Consider the following 16,632-nt stretch of genomic DNA (forward strand, 5'->3'; position numbering starts at 1 on the left):
GTGTCAGGAATCCAGGCAGTTTAGCTGGTGTCAGCAGGGGTAGCCGTGGTCTAATCTGAAGGCTTGACTGGGGCAGGATCTATTTCCAAGTTGCTCATGTGGCTGCTGGCAGGATTCAGTTGCTAACAAGATGTACTGAGGACCACAGTTCCTCACTGGCTATTGGCTGGCGGCCTCTCCAAAACATGGCAGCTGGCTTTCATCAATGAGCAAGTGAGCAAGCAAGACAGAATCTAGTCTCTTTGTGACCTTATCTCCGAAGTGATAGTTCACCACTTTTGCCATGTCCTATTTCTTAGAAGCGAGGTTTAGCCTATACTCAAGAGGAAGGGATTACACAAGGGTGTGAGTACCAGGATGGGGGGATTGTTAGGGGCCATCTTAGAGGCTGCCTGCCACACTTGGCAATATTAACTTTGATCACTTGGTTTAGGCAGTTTCTAAAGTTACTATTGTAATGAATAAATACATTTGAGGAGATACTTTGTGACTGTGCAAATATCCTACTTCTGCTTAAACTTTTACCCACCGATTTTAGCATTCATCAGTGCTGACAGCAATTATTACTATGGTATGCCAATGGTGGATAATTTATTTCCCTCTAATCTTCTACATTTATTAATTGAAATCCTTCTGTAATGACAAGTTGCCCCTTCTCCCCCATTTATTTATATATTCAGTTATTTATTGATATGATCATGGTCTCAAAGATATTTATTCTTTGTGTTATAGTCCAATACTATCGTTATTTTGTTGCTCAAGTTGTTCCAAATTTGGTTACTGGGAGCTCTTTCATAGGCTGGCTTCTGTGCCCTTTCCACGTTTCCATCCTTTTTATTTGAGCACTTCCTACTTCCTGACACCACAAGATGCTCCACGCTTAGCTTGTATTTTCCCTGCCCTGGCTCTGGAACCAATCACTTTTCCAAGAGGCCCTAGTTCCTTTTATTGGAGAATGTTATTTAGGAACCAGATATTAGCATAGTCATCTTTTAAAAACCAAATTGAAGTTTATAAAAATACATTAGAAAAGGTCTGACCTCAGCAGAGAGAATCGGGTGAGGAAAGGGGTTTTACTTTTAGCATGTACTTTTCTAGGCTGATTTGAAATTAATGAGGGATTACCTTGTCAAGTCTGTTGTGTAGTTAAAAAAAAAATTGTTGGGCTTGCTTTTTAACAGACAGTAAGGGGAGAGATTGAGCTGTAAATGCAGTAAGGGCCAGAGTACCAGGAAACAGACATGTCTGACATGTCAGGAGGAAATGGAATCCTAGGGACAGGAGGGAAGCCAACAGAGCCAACAGACAGGCAGGGAGGTGACTTATGGGAGACCAAAGAGAGACCATTCTCAATGGGCTACAGGCCAGGAGCCCCCAGACAGCTGACAGGTGCAGTTCCCAAGAAGCTTGGTGGTAGTAAGAAACAAATAAACAACCAAAAAAAAAGCTTGGTAGTGAAGGGAAGGCAGAAGGCTGTGGGGACTTTGGGGGAAAGAGAAGGGTCAGTGGACTACACTCGACTGTGTTTATGATCTGAGGCCAGGGCAGGTCAATACAAGAGAGGAGAGAAGGGATGGAGCCAGGTTGTGGGTGAAGCTCTTGAGAAGGGCTCCAGAATGCAGCTCTGGGAAAGGACAGGGCCAAGGTCAACCCCAGGATCTTTGGCTAGGGGAACAGAGATGGGGTGCTTGGCGTCCTGTGTACTCACACATGGGAGAAGGCTGGAGACACCTAATAGCACTATTTATCAGACATTGTGTTATTTTAACTGCATTATCTCACTGATATGTAAGCCATCATGGTATCCCTTTCTCAAGGGGAAAACTCTGGATCAGAGAAGCTGACTTCCCCAAATCCACTACGTAAGATCAGTCAAATTTCAGCCTATGCCACACTGTCTTGTTCTGTCCACTAGGATTTCATAAGCGCCAGGAACTGTAGATGTTTAACCATGTTTTATCTCATCTATACTTCACGACAGGACAATAAAGTAAACACTATCAGTTCCAGTTTGGAAAAAGAAATGAAGGCTGAGGGAGGGTAAGTAACTTGCCCAGGGTCGCTGTTGGTATCAGAGCTGTCTGTCTGAATCCAGAACCTGTATTCCTAACTATATGTACTGTCCCTACCCAGAGGCTCCTTGGTCTATTAGGATGACAATAATCCCAGGATCTCTTGCCCTTCAGAGACCCATGGCAAGCCCCAGAGGTCTGGGATTCTACACAGGCTCCCAATCTACTCACTTACTCTTCCCTCACTGTTCCAGTCAACCCTGGGCTCTTACTGAGTAGCTGGGTACTGAGAGTATAGTGACCACCAGATATCAGCCTCCCCTCATTAGATAGCCCTCACTCAAAGATGACAACAACGAAACTGCTTCTAAGTTTTTATTAACATGACTTTTTAAAAACAAGCATCCATACCAGTGTGGGGGGTGAGGGTGGGAGAAGTAAGGGGTGACGGAAGGGGAGGGCAGGACAGGGGGAAGGAATTCTGCTCTATTGGTAATAAAGCTCCAGGTTCATCCCGTCGTGGATTTCATCTGAAGTAAAGGTGTTAAGGAAGCATTGTGGGCTCCATCCCCACCCCTCTCATCTCTCACAGCTGGATCACGGTGCTGAGCGCTCCGCTGAGGGCCAAGGGAGCCACTATGGACTCTGTCATTTTGATCTGGACAGAATCAAAACTATAAAAAAAAAAAGTTAATGCTGCTTTTGCACAACAGACATACTGGAGTCTCACTCCACCCTGAGCTCCTGTCCACACTAGGTGGAGCTCAGTAATAAGTATTTTGACCTTAAAGTGTCTTCTAAACCTCAAAATATTTCACCATTCAACCACCCTCCTTCCCCAACAAAATAATTATGTGACTCCCACTTTCTAAAAGCTTACCACATACTAAGTTAAGCACCTTATGTGCATAATCTCAGATAGACTCAGTATTTAACAAAGAGAACCAGGATGGGTATGTAGATCCTTCCTCGAGAAATCACACAAAGGATACAGTCCCCCAGAGAAACGTGGTCCTTAAAAATCGTGTACCTAGGGGACAGAAACCGTTCAGACAGAGACCATGGAGGCAAGCTGGGGAAGCCCTGCCTAAGCGAAGGGCTGCCCGCAGCACTCCCCCAACCCAACAGTCCAGCCCCCAGCTCGGCCACTGCACTCACCACTTCTTTAGTACGATTTTGTTCCAACGGGTACCAGTTTGGGCTGCGATGAGCTTCTTAAGGTCCCCGATGGTGTCATCGGTGCTGGGAGCAGAGGAGTTAAGGAAAATGGAACGGGGAGGACGACACTGCAGAGCTGAACGCGCTCTGCCAGGACCCCATTCGCCCCCTCTCCCGCGTTTAACTAAAATCACCCTGAAACACACACGGAGGTGCCTCATGCCAAGCACCCCACGGACCACTGCCTCTTGGCCACCCGTGGATACTTGCACTTCACGCGGACCTTCTTCCCCAGACGGTCGTTGCAAACCACCTCGATCATCCTGTCGGGAGCTACACGGGGCGGGGGTTGGGAGGCAGCGGAGTCAGGAGGTCAAGGGTCTCCCAGACCCCAAAACCTCCGGTTATTGAGACTTTCGTTCACTCCCCAAACCCCCCAGACCCGAGTCCTCCGGGGCCCAAGTTCTCGTCCCAGGACGGCGGAGCCCAGGCAGCCGCGCCTCCTCCCTTCAGGTCGCTTCTCGCAGGCCGGTGGACCGCAGATGGGCGGGTGCCATCAGCTTTCCCCGACTCCGGACCGCCCCACCTGGCCCCACTCACCTCGAAACGCCTAGAACCTGCCGACGCCACAACCTCCTCGCTGGAGAGCAGAACCAGGACCAGAGTCTATGCTGAGAACCGGAAGCGGAAGTGCGCAGCCGAAAGCGCCCGCCCCTCCTCGTGCCTATCAACATCCGGCCGAGTTCTTTACTGTCCCAAACCTGGCGGGGGCTTGAGGTTCCTAGGCGCGTCTTTGGGGTCCGATTCTGGGCAGGGAGACACTTGGAGTCGGTTCGCAAGGACAGGGGAAGGGGCGTGGAGGGAGAGTCAAAGGTCAGGGACCGGCGCCCAACTCATTGAGGCCCCTTCGCTGTGGGGAGACACTGTCAGTTGGTGGGGACTCCATAGGGACCTGGGGGACATCGGAGAGGGGTGTGACCTCCCGTTCTTGAGCCCCACGAAGCCTCTTACTGCACCAGCAGGGCTACGGGGAGCCAGGTCGAGTCCTGCAGTCATCCCGTCCAACTTCTTGCCTTCATTCAGGGTTGGGTCTCGGAAGCGTTTTGCTCACCACACCCCTCTGGCAATTGCTTCTGCCCCCTCGGGCCACCGGGGGTTAATAAGCGGAGGCGCTGCCTGATCCGGACCTCTATATCAGCACTTATTAGAATGGAGTCCACGTTGGTCGCGAACCTGCAACACCGAGGAGGAAAGTGGAAACAGCACACGTGCAAAAATCTCCCAAGTCTGTATCTTCAAGAAAGGTCGTACGAGCCCTGGGCGGGGGGTGAATGTGGTGTGTGCACTTTGTAGGAGATCTCAACCTTGCCCGGCAGCCCCTGGACTGCTGGTGTGGTTCCCACCAGTGGTGTGGTTCCCCAGGGCTGGTGGGACAGAGGGGCACCTTCCCTAAGTTCTGTGGATGAAAAGGGGTGCTGCGGTAAATAACCTAACAGGGTGATCTGATCATAAATTCCTAACTGGGCAGGTTATGGTGAGTAGTCATGCCCCAGGCGTATGACTTTTTTAGTAAAAGGTTTATCTTTGCCTTAAGTGAGCCCCGTTCATTGTTCCTCATCTGTGGAAAGGGGATAGTAATTCTCACCCCAAGTACAGGTCCTGGACCAGCCCCTGACAGTCCTCTAAGAGTCTGTCTGCGGAAGAACAGATGCACCAAGAGGGGAGGTTGGAAGGTCAAGGGTGAGCTGAGGGCACTGGTGTGCCCAGGAAGTTTGGAAGGAGCGTGTGTTTGCATTCACATGGAAATACAGGCTCACACAAGGTGTTGATGGGGGACTTGTTGAGGCTTATTTTCTTCGTTGGTGCTTTTTGGTGTTTCCCCAGACTATCTACAATGAACATATGTAATTGGGGAGAGAGGGGAGTAAATGTTAGTTGTTTATTTCTTTATAAGTTCTAATTTCTCGGTGATTCAAAGATAGCACAGGATCACGATGCTGAGTTATGGGCTGGGGTAGTTTGGAAAGGGGTGGGGAGTGCTGCTGAAAGAGGAGGAAAATAAAGTCTGCGATTGCTGGGAGTTTGGTCTCCATGTGCAGGGGTGGGGAGGTGAGGGGCTGCCAGCTCCAGTTGGGCAAAGCCATCCTGAAGAGGAGATGGGGTGGGGCAAAGGGAAGTCCTGGAACTAGACTGCCAATGCTGCGCAGACTCCTTACCCTGGACGCAGGTGAGAGGGAGAGAGGCCTCAGGAGACAGGGCATCTCACTTTAGTGACACCTCCCCACGTCCTGGTAATTATAACGTGGGGCTTCCCATGAAGGGACTTAGTGACTGCCCACTGAGGAGCAGGGCAGCCCCATCCCCACCTCTGGGTGGTAGTAAGATCTGTTGTCAGAGCTGCGCCTTCTGGGGAAGGTAGGTACTTCCCAGGAGGGAGAGTTCTGGGTCAGGACCCAAGGAGCAAGCTGGGCAGGCCCCCTTCCCACCCTTGTTTCCTGGGTTTCTGACCCAGAGTAAGGAGCTTGGATGTGGGGATCCCTTCCCTCCACCCTGCATACGGGGCAGGAGATGGTTCTTAGGAACCCACTGTAACTGCCAAAGGCAGGGATACCTGGGTTCTGGGTTCACTAGAGGGAAATCATCTTAGGTTTGGAGGGAGTTGCTTTCCCCACCATCTCAGCCTGTCAGCAGGCCTTGGAGATACAGCAGTGACTAAGGCCGACCTGCCACCCCAGAGTTCTGATAGAAGAGGGAAGACAAGTAAAGAAGACAAGTGAAGAGGTCGTTGCAATACGTTGGGACAGGTGCTTTGCAGGGGAAGCCCAAGTGCTGGGAGCCAGGGAGCATTGCCTCTGCATGATGGCGTGGGCTTTCCAGAGGGAATCAACGACCGACACATTGTAGAGCACTGCGGTAGAGGGCCATGTGCTGGCATCAGAAAGATCTGGGCTTGTGGCCCCGGCAAGTGACTTGACCTCTGAGCAATTCCTTTCACCTTTCCTTCCACAGTGGAAAGGTGGATGCCAGAGCAGGAAGCATTTTCTCGGTGCTCTTGTTTGAGGAAAAATGTCAAACTTTTGATTTATTAATAAACATTTAGAATTTATGTTTTTTAAGGTAAGACTTGCACATGGTAAAAAGTCAAGCAGTACAAAAGTATATATGCAGCACACGAAGTCTGCTTACCCTCTTGACCATAGTCCGCTCCCTAGGAACAACTACCCTTAAAAGTTTCCATTTTCTAAAGATAGTCTCTGCATCTTCAAACATGTGTGATACTGAACCTCCCAAGAAAATGATAAAACAAGATATTAATAACATGTTTCAATAGAGATAGGGACCTTGTCGTTTCAAGTAACATACAATATTTTGTTATGTCAAAGGACAGAAGCAAACAACTTAGTGTTTATATAGGCATTTATGTATACAGTGAAACACATAATAAATTGTGTATTCATTTTATTGAATGTGTGTGTGTATGCATATAATACACACACACATATATATTCAGTGAGATCAAACTATATATACTGTTCTCTACACTTTGTATTTTTTAAAGTGAACAATATCCTAAAGATTGTTCCAAGCAGCACAGAATGACCTACCTCATTCTTTTTGACAAGCTGAGGTCCTAGAAATGGGGTTGTTGGGTCCAACAAAGGCTGCAATGTGATATTGTCAAAGTGCCTTCAAAGAACTTGCCTCAGTTATGCCCCACGTGCAGTGGGTGAGAGGGTCTGTTTCCTACACCAAGGCCAGGGAGGTATTTGCTGGCTGCTTCATCTCTTAATCTGATATGTGAAAACCATAGTGTTTTACTTTTTATTTATGGATAAATGTGAGAATATAGATCTATTGTTTACCTTTATTGTAATATAATTGATATACAAAAATTGCACACATTTAATGTATACATCTTGATGAGCCTTGCATTTCTTTTTAAAACAATTTTCAACATCTCCAATTCCTGCTTTTGCATGTGTTTATTAAAAACACCATTGTAGGCTTTTGGTGTGATTTAGCAAAACCTATTCAAAAGTAAACTTCATGTGTCCTGTGAGCCATCAAAGTGTCTCCTGGTTATTTATCCTGTAGAAATAAAAATGTAGGTGTATGTATGCATACACCTACATACTATGAGGGAGGAAGAAACTTTCTTCTACTTTCAAGGTTCTTTTTGCTGGTCTAATAATCAAATAGACATGAGACAGATTAGCAAGAGAAAATAACCAAATTTCATACATATGACATCTGACAATTAAGTTCGCGAACTCATCCTAGAAAAAGTGCTGCATACCTCATTACTGAATATCACTACGGTCACCTTTGAAGTACGCCCCTTGGGAAGCTATGCACTGATATCAGTGCCTAGTCCACCCTTCAAAGCAATTTTGGAACTCTTTTTCTGGAATGGCCATCAGAGTTGTGTGGTATTACTTTTGATGTCCTGAATGTCATCAAAATGTCTTCCTTTCACTATCTCCTTTATCTTTGAGTAAAGAAAGAAGTTATCCGGGGCCAGATCAGGTGAGTAGAAAGGGTGTTCCAATACGGTTATTTGTTTCCTGGCTAAAAACTCCCTCATGGACAGTGCCGTGTGAGCTGGTGCATTGTCGTGATGCAAGAGCCATGAATTGTTGGTGAAAAGTTTAGGTCGTCATGTACTACATGCCCAAGTAGTACAGAGATAGCAAGGGGCATTGGGGTACATAAGACTCTGAACTAGGGATGAGGTACAGTGCCTTGGGGGACTTCTAAGGGTCATTACAGGATGATAAGAGCAGATATTTAGTAAACAGAAATTTGCCCTGATATATAAAAGAATGCCCCAATATTGTTTGTGGTAACAAATCGGGCAGCAACGTGAAATAAGGGAATGTTTCAATATATTTCACTACCCTTATGAATTGCTATTTTAAAAGTGAGTGACATTTGGTGGAAGTGTCAACACAGCCTCTGTGACGAACAATTTGGCACTATCAATCAAAACGAAAAATTCAACACTTAAGCACTAAAAAGTAAAAGCCAAGCTTTCCCTCACGTCCCCCGTTCGTGGTCCCGTCCCCAACCCCGCCCTCAGGACGCTTGGTCACCTCAGCTCTGCCTTCTGGGCTCCGCCTTGGTCCCCAGCTCTGGCCTCCCAAGCCTCGTCACAGTCCGGCCCCACGGCCTGGTCACCGCCCTAGCCACGCCTCTCGAACTGGGTCTTCTAGCCCCGCCTTCGAGCTCGTCATCGCCCCAGCCACGCCTTCCGAGCTTCGTTCAGGTTCAAAGCCACGTCCTAGGCGCGGCACACGCAAGTCCGGCTAGGCTAGCGCAGGGACTCAACCACCTTCCTGCAAAAGTAAAGCTGAAACTCTCGGCCCGCTTCCGGAGGCCGTGGCCATCGCCCTGCCGACACTCCCACTACCTCTGCCCCCTGCAGCGCCCCCCGGGCGCGTCCCAGACTTGATTTAGCCGGAAGTGAAATGCACGTCGGCGGGATCATGGCAACTTGGACAGACCTGCCGGACTCGGTCCTATTGGAGATCTTCTCTTACCTCCCGGTCCGGGATCGGATCCGCCTCTCCCGGTGCGCCCCCCGCTTGACCCTTCGCTCCCCACCCCCTACTCCTCGGGGAGGCCGCACTTGGAGAGGCGGATCCGGTCTCGGCGGGGTCGGGCTTGCTTTAACGGCGGGTCTCCTTCCTCAGGGTATGTCACCGTTGGAAGAGGCTGGTGGACGACCGGTGGCTGTGGCGACACGTCGACCTGACGCTGTACAAGGTAAGTGGGGCCGACCGGGCGGGCCTGGGCCGCAGTCAGGTGACCGGACCTCCACCCTGGATTCCGAACCAGGCAGTCCGGGGCGCGTCCTGGCCCTGTCATTTACCTGCTACTCTGCGACCTCCCGCCTCAGTTTCCCCATCTCCAAAATGAAGATAACCGAGATTGTGCAAGGAATGGGCTTAGAGTAGTGCCTGGGATACACATAGCAAACATAATATATGCTGGCTGATGATTAGACAATCACTTATTATTGATGAGTTTTCGTGGGGAAATTTTCCATAGTCAGCTTATTTCCAGAATTAATTCTCTGAGTAGTGCAGCCGAAGCTTTTCCACTTTCTACCATTTGCATTTTTTTTGCTTGTTTTTGTTATGAACTATTTCAAATATATAGAACTGTATAGAGGATAACATGGTTTCAAATCACAAACATGTACTCACCACCTAGATTTAACCTATTTTAACCTTTGGCCTTATTTGCCGCAAATCGTGTGAAACACACATACAAATTTTATGTATACATGTATGTAGACATACAGATACATTTATTGCTCTTTTTGAAACTCTCCTCAGAGGTAAACACTGTTACAAAATGGAATTGTAGCACTCCTTTGATGTTTTTATTCACTTCCTATGTGTGTGCCCATAAGCAACATATGGTATTGTTAATGTGTTTCTGAAGTTTAGCTAGTGCTATTTTTTTTTCCCAAGTCAATTTGTTGTCCCTTCAGTCTTAGTTGTGGAAGGTGCTGTTCAGCTTCAAGTTGTTGTCTCTTCAGTCTTAGGGCGCAGCTCAGCTCCAGGTCCGGTTGCTGTTTCTAGTTGCAGGGAGCATAGCCCACCATCACTTGAGGGAGTCAAACAGGCAACCTTGTGGTTGAGAGGATGCACTCCAACCAGCTGAGCCATCCGGGGGGCAGCTCAGCTCAAGGTGCCGTGTTCAATCTTAGTTGCAGGGTACGGAGCCCACCATCCCTTGCGGGACTCGAGGAATTGAACTGGCAACCTTGTGGTTGAGAGCCCACTGGCCCATGTGGGAATCGAACCCTTCAGAGTTAGGAGCATGGAGCTCTAACTGCCTGAGCCACCGGGCCGGCCCGCTAATGCTATTTTTTTGATGTTTTGCTTTTTTTAATTATATTAGTTTCAGGTGTATAAAACAACATAATGATTAGACATTTACACCCCTCACAGAGTGATAACCCCCCCCAAGTCTACTATCCCTCTGACATGGTGTATAGCTGTTACAATTACATTAACTATATTCCCTATGGTGTACTTTACATCCTATGACTATGTATATATGTATATATGTATGTGTATATATATATATATTTATAGTTGACATTCAATATTATTCTACTTCAGCTTCAGGTGTACACGCAGTGGTCAGGCATCTATACAATCTATGAAGTGATCCCCTGATAAAAGTCCAGGACCCAGCTGGCACCCTACATGATCTTTACAACATTATTTATTATATTCCCCATATTGTATTTCACATCCCATGACAATTTTGTAACTACCAATTTGTAGTTTCTAATCCCTTCACCTCTTCCCCCATCTCCCAAACCCCCCGCCCCTGTGGCAACAATCAGTTTTTCTCTCTGTGATGCTGAGTCTGTTTTGTTTGCTTGTTTATTCTGTTCTTTAGATTCCACGTATAAATAAGATAATATGGTATTTGTCTTTCTCAGTCTGACTTATCTCACTTAGCATAATATTCTCTAGTCCATCCATGCTGCAAATGGTAAGATTTCATTTTTTATAGCAGGGTAATATTCCATTGTGTAAATGTACCACAATTTCTTTATCCAGTTGTCTATTGATGAGCATTTCAATTGTTTCCATATCTTGGCTATTGTGAATAGTGTTGCAATAAACATAGGGGTGCATATATATTTTTGAATTAGTGTTTTGGATTTCTTTGGATAAATACCCAGGCGTAGAGTTGCTGGGTCATAAGGTAGTTCTATTTTTAATTTTTTGAGGAACCTCCATACTGTTTTCCGTAGTGGCTGCACCAATTTGCAATCCCACCAACAGTGCATGAGGGTTCCCTTTTCTCCACATCCTCGCCAACACTTGTTTGTTGATTTATTGATGATAGCCATTCTGACAGGCGTGAGGTGGTATCTCATTGTGGTTTTTATTTGCATTTCTCTAACGATTAGTGAGGTTGAGCATTTTTTCATGTGTCTATTGGCCATCTGTATGTCCTCTTCAGAGAAATGTCTATTCATGTCCTCTGCCCATTTTTTAATTGGGTTGTTTGTGTGTTTGGTGTTAGAGATAATGCTATTCTACTAGTTAGTAATTAAATGCTATTTTACTTATGTATCCACCCACAACCAGCTTTATTCACACATCATGTTTGAGATTCTAATTGGCATGTGTAAATCTAAACCTTTAACTGCTGTTCAATGAATATACCAAATTTGTTTGTCTACTTTCCTGTTGAATGTTTAGATTATTTCCAACTCTTGACTATTACAGTGTTATAAGGCAGTGTCTCAAACTTTGCTGTGCAAATAAATCACCTGGAGAGCTTGTTAAAATGCAGATTCCGATTCAGTGGCCTGGAGTGGGCTCCAGATTCTGAATTTCTAACAACCTCCCAGGTGTTACCCACGTTGCTGGTCCTTGTTCCACAAGAATGTCCTTGTGTCTGTCCTCTGTCCAGGTACAAGTTACTCTGAAACCTAGAAGTGCAATTTCTGAGAGGTAGAGTCATTTATATTTTCTCATCTTCAGTTCTTTATGTGCAATTCCAAAATAAAACATCTTTCAAAGTGGAAAGTATTTTTGGAAGCTTGGCACAAATTCATTTGGTGGCAAAACTTGACCTGAACTGGTGTGAGGCTATTAATGTCCTTTTCCTTATCCCACTTAGAATAAATAGTCTTATGGTATACTGAATAATATTAACCTGATAATGGGGTGCTGCCCTAGACCCCACTGATGGTGTTATATATGGTATCTGCACCATCTTCTGAATTCTGAAACCCATCTGTCCCCAGGGGTTTTGGATAAGGAATTGTGGCCCTGTATAGAAATTATGTTTATAGAGATCACCTTTTAAAAAATTATTATTGTTTTCGATTAGTTACTTATTCCACCATCTTATTGTGAAAATTTTCAAACATACGTAAAAGTTGAAAGAATAGTACAGAGAACACCCAGATACCCACCATTAATATTGAACTACATTTGTTTTAGCACCTGTTGATCCATCCATCCCTTTATCCATCCATCCATCCCTCTTTACATCCATCAATCCATTTTATTTTTTTAAATGCATTACAAAATAAGCTGCAGATAAAACAAACAAAAACAAAAAACAACAACAAACCACCCACAAAAAATAAAACAAAACTTGAAGTATTGCCACAGATGAAGCTAAGAGCCTTTGACAGTTGTTTCCTGGTGTCCTTAACCCTTCCCCAGAGTAACCACTATCCTAAGTGTGGAGTGTTTCCTTCTGTCCCATCTTCTATGCATTTACACCCTGGTGCCTCTACAGGGAAGGAAAGTACAGTAGTTAGTTACAAGAGCAAGATTGGTTTTTGGAGTCAGGCTGTGTTCAATCTCAGAGCTCTCTCTCTTGCAACAAGATTCTGGCCAAGACATTTTTCCAGATACCTGCTACAGGACCAGGTGCGAACTTTCTAGTTCAGTGCTCAGCCCTGCACCTGGCAAACAATAGGTACTCAATAAATGTTATCCATTATGATGAGGATAATTGTGCCCATGTAAAATATATAGTATTGTTTCTTTTTTCTTTTACCTATAAGGTATCATTTTGCCACTATTTACTGCTCGTCTTGAGTTGCATATGTTAGTATCTTTAGATCTACTTTGTTCTTAGTTGCTGCCTACGTGGCTGTTATTATCAAAGGACATTCAGTTTTCTTCCTAGTTTTTACTGTTAGAACAATGCTGCCAGAAACCACTATTTTTCTAGGGTAAATTCCCAGAAAGAGGTATTATTAGTTCAGGCAATGTATGCATTTAAACAAACTAAAGAATTAGTTTTTAAAAATAACACATACTGTACAAAGGATTCAAAATATGCAAAACAGTCAAAGGTGAAAAGGAAGGTCTCTCCCTGCCCCCTGTACTCTGTCACCCAAGACACCCTGTTCTTTCCCCCAGCAAATGCTCCCTTTTTCTTTGGAATCCTTCTAGAGATAGTCTCTGCATGCAGAAACATAAACATCTGTATTAAAAAACAAAACAAAACAGGTGTTAGTGAGTATATATTAAATTTTAATCGAAACCACCAGATTGCATTCCAAAGTAGCCAGACCAATTTCCACCAGCAGGGCTCAAGAACAGCTTCTCCTCATCCTAGCCAATATGTGTTATTCTGAAACATAAAGGGTTTGTCTTTTACAAGTAAAAGTTGATTCATCCACTGGCTTTATATCCACCTTAATTTTGCCAACCATGGCTTCTACCCTTGAGCGTTACTTTTTAGTGGCCAGTATTTCCAGTGAGCGCCTTCCCCTGAGTACAAACTTGCAGGTTTTAATTTGGCCAGGAAGATGTCAACAAAATTTATACTATGCATTTTTTTCTTTATTTTTTAGGTAAAATGTACACACAGTGAAATGCATGCACCGTGCTTTCAGTTAGTTATATTTTGTTTGTTTTCTACGAAGTCTAACTTTCCTGGGTTAATTTTTGTAGCTGTGGCTGCAATTTCTTTTTTTAACCTAAATCTAATTTATCCCGGGCAGTGTTAGCCTTTTTCAGTTTTATTTTGCTTTACTTATTTGTATCTGAGGTGGTCATTAAGAAAGGTATAAAATAAAAAAGACAAGAACAAAAGGGAGGGTGGATAATAATCGTGGTGGGTTGCTTTTCTTTCTTACTCCAGAAGATAATGAGAAGCCCCTCTGTTGCTAAAGACAAATCTGTAATAATCTTCTCTTTCCCTCATTGCTTCTGTTCAAATCTCAAAGTCAAAATGGCGGGGTTGAATCATCTTGTTACCCTGGGGAGGTGTCTGGTGGAGTGAGGCTGGCGGTGGAAGAACAAAATTCCAGGGGAGCAACAGAACCCCAGCTGGGGCTTGTCTGTCTCCACGCAGGCGGGGACCTTGGAAGAGCCCCTGTTTCTCTCACCTGGTCACCCCTATCTCTGGCTCTTATAGATGCGGCCTAAAGTCATGTGGCACCTCCTTCGTAGATACATGGCATCCCGACTCCATTCCCTGCGGCTGGGTGGCTTCCTGTTATCAGGTTCCCAGGCCCCGCAGCTGTCCCCAGCCCTGATGAGGGCCCTGGGCCAGAAGTGCCCCAACCTGAAGCGCCTCTGCCTGCACGTGGCCGACCTGAGCACGGTGCCCATCTCCAGCCTGCCCTCCACCCTGAGGATTCTGGAGCTGCACAGTTGTGAGATTTCCATGGCCTGGCTCCTCAAGGGGCAGGACTCCACTGTGCTGCCCCAGCTTGAGTGCATCGTGCTGGACCGCGTCCCCGCCTTCCGGGACGAGCACCTACAGGGCCTGACGCGCTTCCGTGCCCTGCGCTCGCTGGTGCTGGGCGGCACCTACCGAGTGACCGAGACAGGGCTGGATGCGAGTCTGCAGGAGCTGAGCTACCTGCAGAGGCTGGAGGTGCTGGGCTGCACCCTCTCAGCCGACAGCACCCTCCGGGCCGTCAGCCGCCACCTCCGAGACGTGCGGAAGATCCGGCTAACTGTGAGGGGCCTCTCTGCCCGAGGCCTGTCAGTCCTGGAGGGAATGCCGGCCCTGGAGAGCCTGTGCCTGCTGGGCCCACTTGTCACCCCAGAAATGCCTTCCCCAGCGGAAATCATCTCCTCCTGCCTTACCATGCCCAAGCTCAAGGTCCTTGAACTGCAGGGGCTGGGGTGGGAGGGGCAGGAGGCTGAGAGGACCCTGTGTAAGGGGCTGCCCCACTGTCTGGTTATCGTCAGGGCCTGCCCCAAAGAGTCCATGGACTGGTGGATGTGACTGCACCACCCGTTCCTGAGACCCATTTGAGTTTTCATTCATGAGCCTATGGCCCTCTGAGCAGCACCTTGCAGGGGGCAGGTACTTAGGTTAGAGAGGCCTGAAGGCCCCAGGTAGAGAACTGAGGCCTTGGTGCCTCCAGACAGTTGGAGCTGTTTGCCAGTTGTGTGGCCTCATTGTGTTGCCAGTTGTGTGACATCCGCCAGCCTCTTGGAGGCCTGGTCCCACATCTGGAGATGGAGAAGACCACAGCTACCTCATGGTTATGTTGCAAAGCCTTACACTTTATCAGCCCCAAGCCTGAGAAGGTCCTCAATGAAGGGTCGTTCTCAGGGCCATCCTCAGGAACAGGATGGATGCAGAAGGGTGTGTTTAGGAGTTAGAGGAAGCGGAGGGGTCGGGGCCCCCTAGGAAGCCTGGAAGGACTGTCCACAGGGACACCCACAAACCTACACACCACCGATAGGCCTGCACGCATGGCGGAGACAGAAAGCACAGGTGTGATTCGTCTCTCAGGATCAACATGTTAATAAAGGTTCTGAGTTGTATTTTCTGTATTCTTCCAAGTTTTCCACAATATTATTTTGCTATGAAAGAAAAAATACTCATTTTTTCCAAAACAGCATTCATTTTATTCAACAAACGTTTCTGAGTCCCTGCAATTTTGCGGGCACTGGGCCAGTTTGGTCCTGTGAACCAAACACACAGGACCTGAAAAGAAGGCAGAGTGATACACAGGTGAGCATATCCATGGAACAGTTTCAGAAACACAGACAGTAAAACAGGGTCACTTGATGGAAGCGCATATGTTTGGTAGAGGGGGGCCTCTGAGACGAGACCTGAATGGTGACAACAAACCAGCCCCAGGAAGTGCTGAGGAAGACAGAAAAGGCAAAGGTGCTGAGATGGGAATGAACTTGGCATTTTCCGGGAACCAGAAGAAGGTCAGTATGGTCAAGAGAACAAGGAGTGAGCAGTAGGAAGTGAAGTCAGAGAGATGATGGGGTCTCACGGTGGCTCCACTTCCTGCCTTTTGAGTCTGAACCACTTGAAAGATGCAGGTGGCAGACTGATAGTGATCGTGGGTGCCTACCCACGAAACGAGCGTTACTGAGGATGTGAGCTGGGTAGGAGGGCACTGTGGGCTCGCCACCTTTCCACCAGCCCAGTGTGCCTGCTCTGTGGTGGGCAGAGCCAGAGAGGGACAAGGGGGCCGAGCTGGGTAACCTTGGTTCCTTACTCCAAGTACACCGTCAGAGCGGACCCAGATGTCTCTCCATGTTTTTCCCACTGGATGGTGGAATAGAAATTCCTTCCCCATCTGGCCACATGAGGCCTGGGGTGTGAGTTCTCCCTCAATGAGGCCACGGTTAAGGTCTACTTGTCCAACACTGACAAACCCGGCAGTTCCAGCTCGGCACCTGGGGGCTGGGTTGATCTAGGCTGGGGCATGGGGATCGGAGCAGTGTCAGAGGGAAATGAAGTCTGTTTTGCTGGTAGAAGGTGTCTGGAGGTCTGGGGTCCATCGTGGGGAGTATGATGGAAGGGTCAACACCAGTCCTGTGCGGGGCCCCACTGGTGGTCCTAGAGGTGGGCAGCAGGTGCCCCACCTGGAGCAGCTCCAGGGGAAAAAAGCTTCCTTATTCTCTTCTCTTCCCTGTCTTTCCAGTAGGAATGGAGCAGAAGTTGTGAAATTAGAGGCAGTGCTACATGT

At 47.0% G+C, this 16,632-nt stretch overlaps 3 protein-coding genes across 7 annotated transcripts in view; 2 read left to right on the top strand and 1 right to left on the bottom strand.

Annotated features, from left to right (window-relative positions):
* Positions 1–2,372: 2,372 nt before the first annotated feature.
* Positions 2,373–3,909, bottom strand: UBL5 (ubiquitin like 5). Of its 2 annotated transcripts, XM_019745008.2 has the most exons (5): positions 3,771–3,909; positions 3,437–3,503; positions 3,171–3,254; positions 3,005–3,042; positions 2,373–2,542 (listed from the first exon to the last, which is right to left on the bottom strand). In XM_019745008.2, the coding sequence occupies exons 2-5, from the start codon at positions 3,490–3,492 to the stop codon at positions 2,499–2,501; spliced, it is 222 nt and encodes a 73-aa protein (XP_019600567.1). In that variant the 5' UTR covers positions 3,493–3,503; positions 3,771–3,909; the 3' UTR covers positions 2,373–2,498. The 2 variants fall into 2 exon arrangements, with proteins under 2 accessions (XP_019600567.1, XP_074194318.1); XM_074338217.1 differs by lacking the exon at positions 2,373–2,542 and having other exon boundaries at positions 2,922–3,042.
* A 486-nt stretch (positions 3,910–4,395) lies between these two features.
* Positions 4,396–15,466, top strand: FBXL12 (F-box and leucine rich repeat protein 12). Of its 2 annotated transcripts, none has more exons than XM_019745006.2 (3): positions 4,396–4,455; positions 8,864–8,936; positions 14,097–15,466. In XM_019745006.2, exon 3 carries the CDS (start codon positions 14,097–14,099, stop codon positions 14,916–14,918), a length of 822 nt encoding a protein of 273 aa, XP_019600565.2. In that variant the 5' UTR covers positions 4,396–4,455; positions 8,864–8,936; the 3' UTR covers positions 14,919–15,466. The 2 variants fall into 2 exon arrangements, with proteins under 2 accessions (XP_019600565.2, XP_019600564.2); XM_019745005.2 differs by lacking the exon at positions 4,396–4,455 and adding an exon at positions 4,473–8,742.
* ZNF846 (zinc finger protein 846) overlaps positions 4,427–16,632 on the top strand; it is a 38,779-nt gene continuing 26,573 nt past the window's right edge. For all 3 annotated transcript variants that reach the window (XM_074338212.1, XM_019744813.2, XM_074338216.1), the window contains exons 1-2: positions 4,427–4,455; positions 8,864–8,936. The gene's annotated coding sequence lies outside the window, so the exon portion shown is untranslated. The remainder of the gene's footprint in view (positions 4,456–8,863; positions 8,937–16,632) is intronic.

The sequence above is a fragment of the Rhinolophus sinicus genome, linkage group LG07 (assembly GCF_036562045.2).
Source record: "Rhinolophus sinicus isolate RSC01 linkage group LG07, ASM3656204v1, whole genome shotgun sequence".
Lineage (NCBI taxonomy): Eukaryota > Metazoa > Chordata > Mammalia > Chiroptera > Rhinolophidae > Rhinolophus > Rhinolophus sinicus.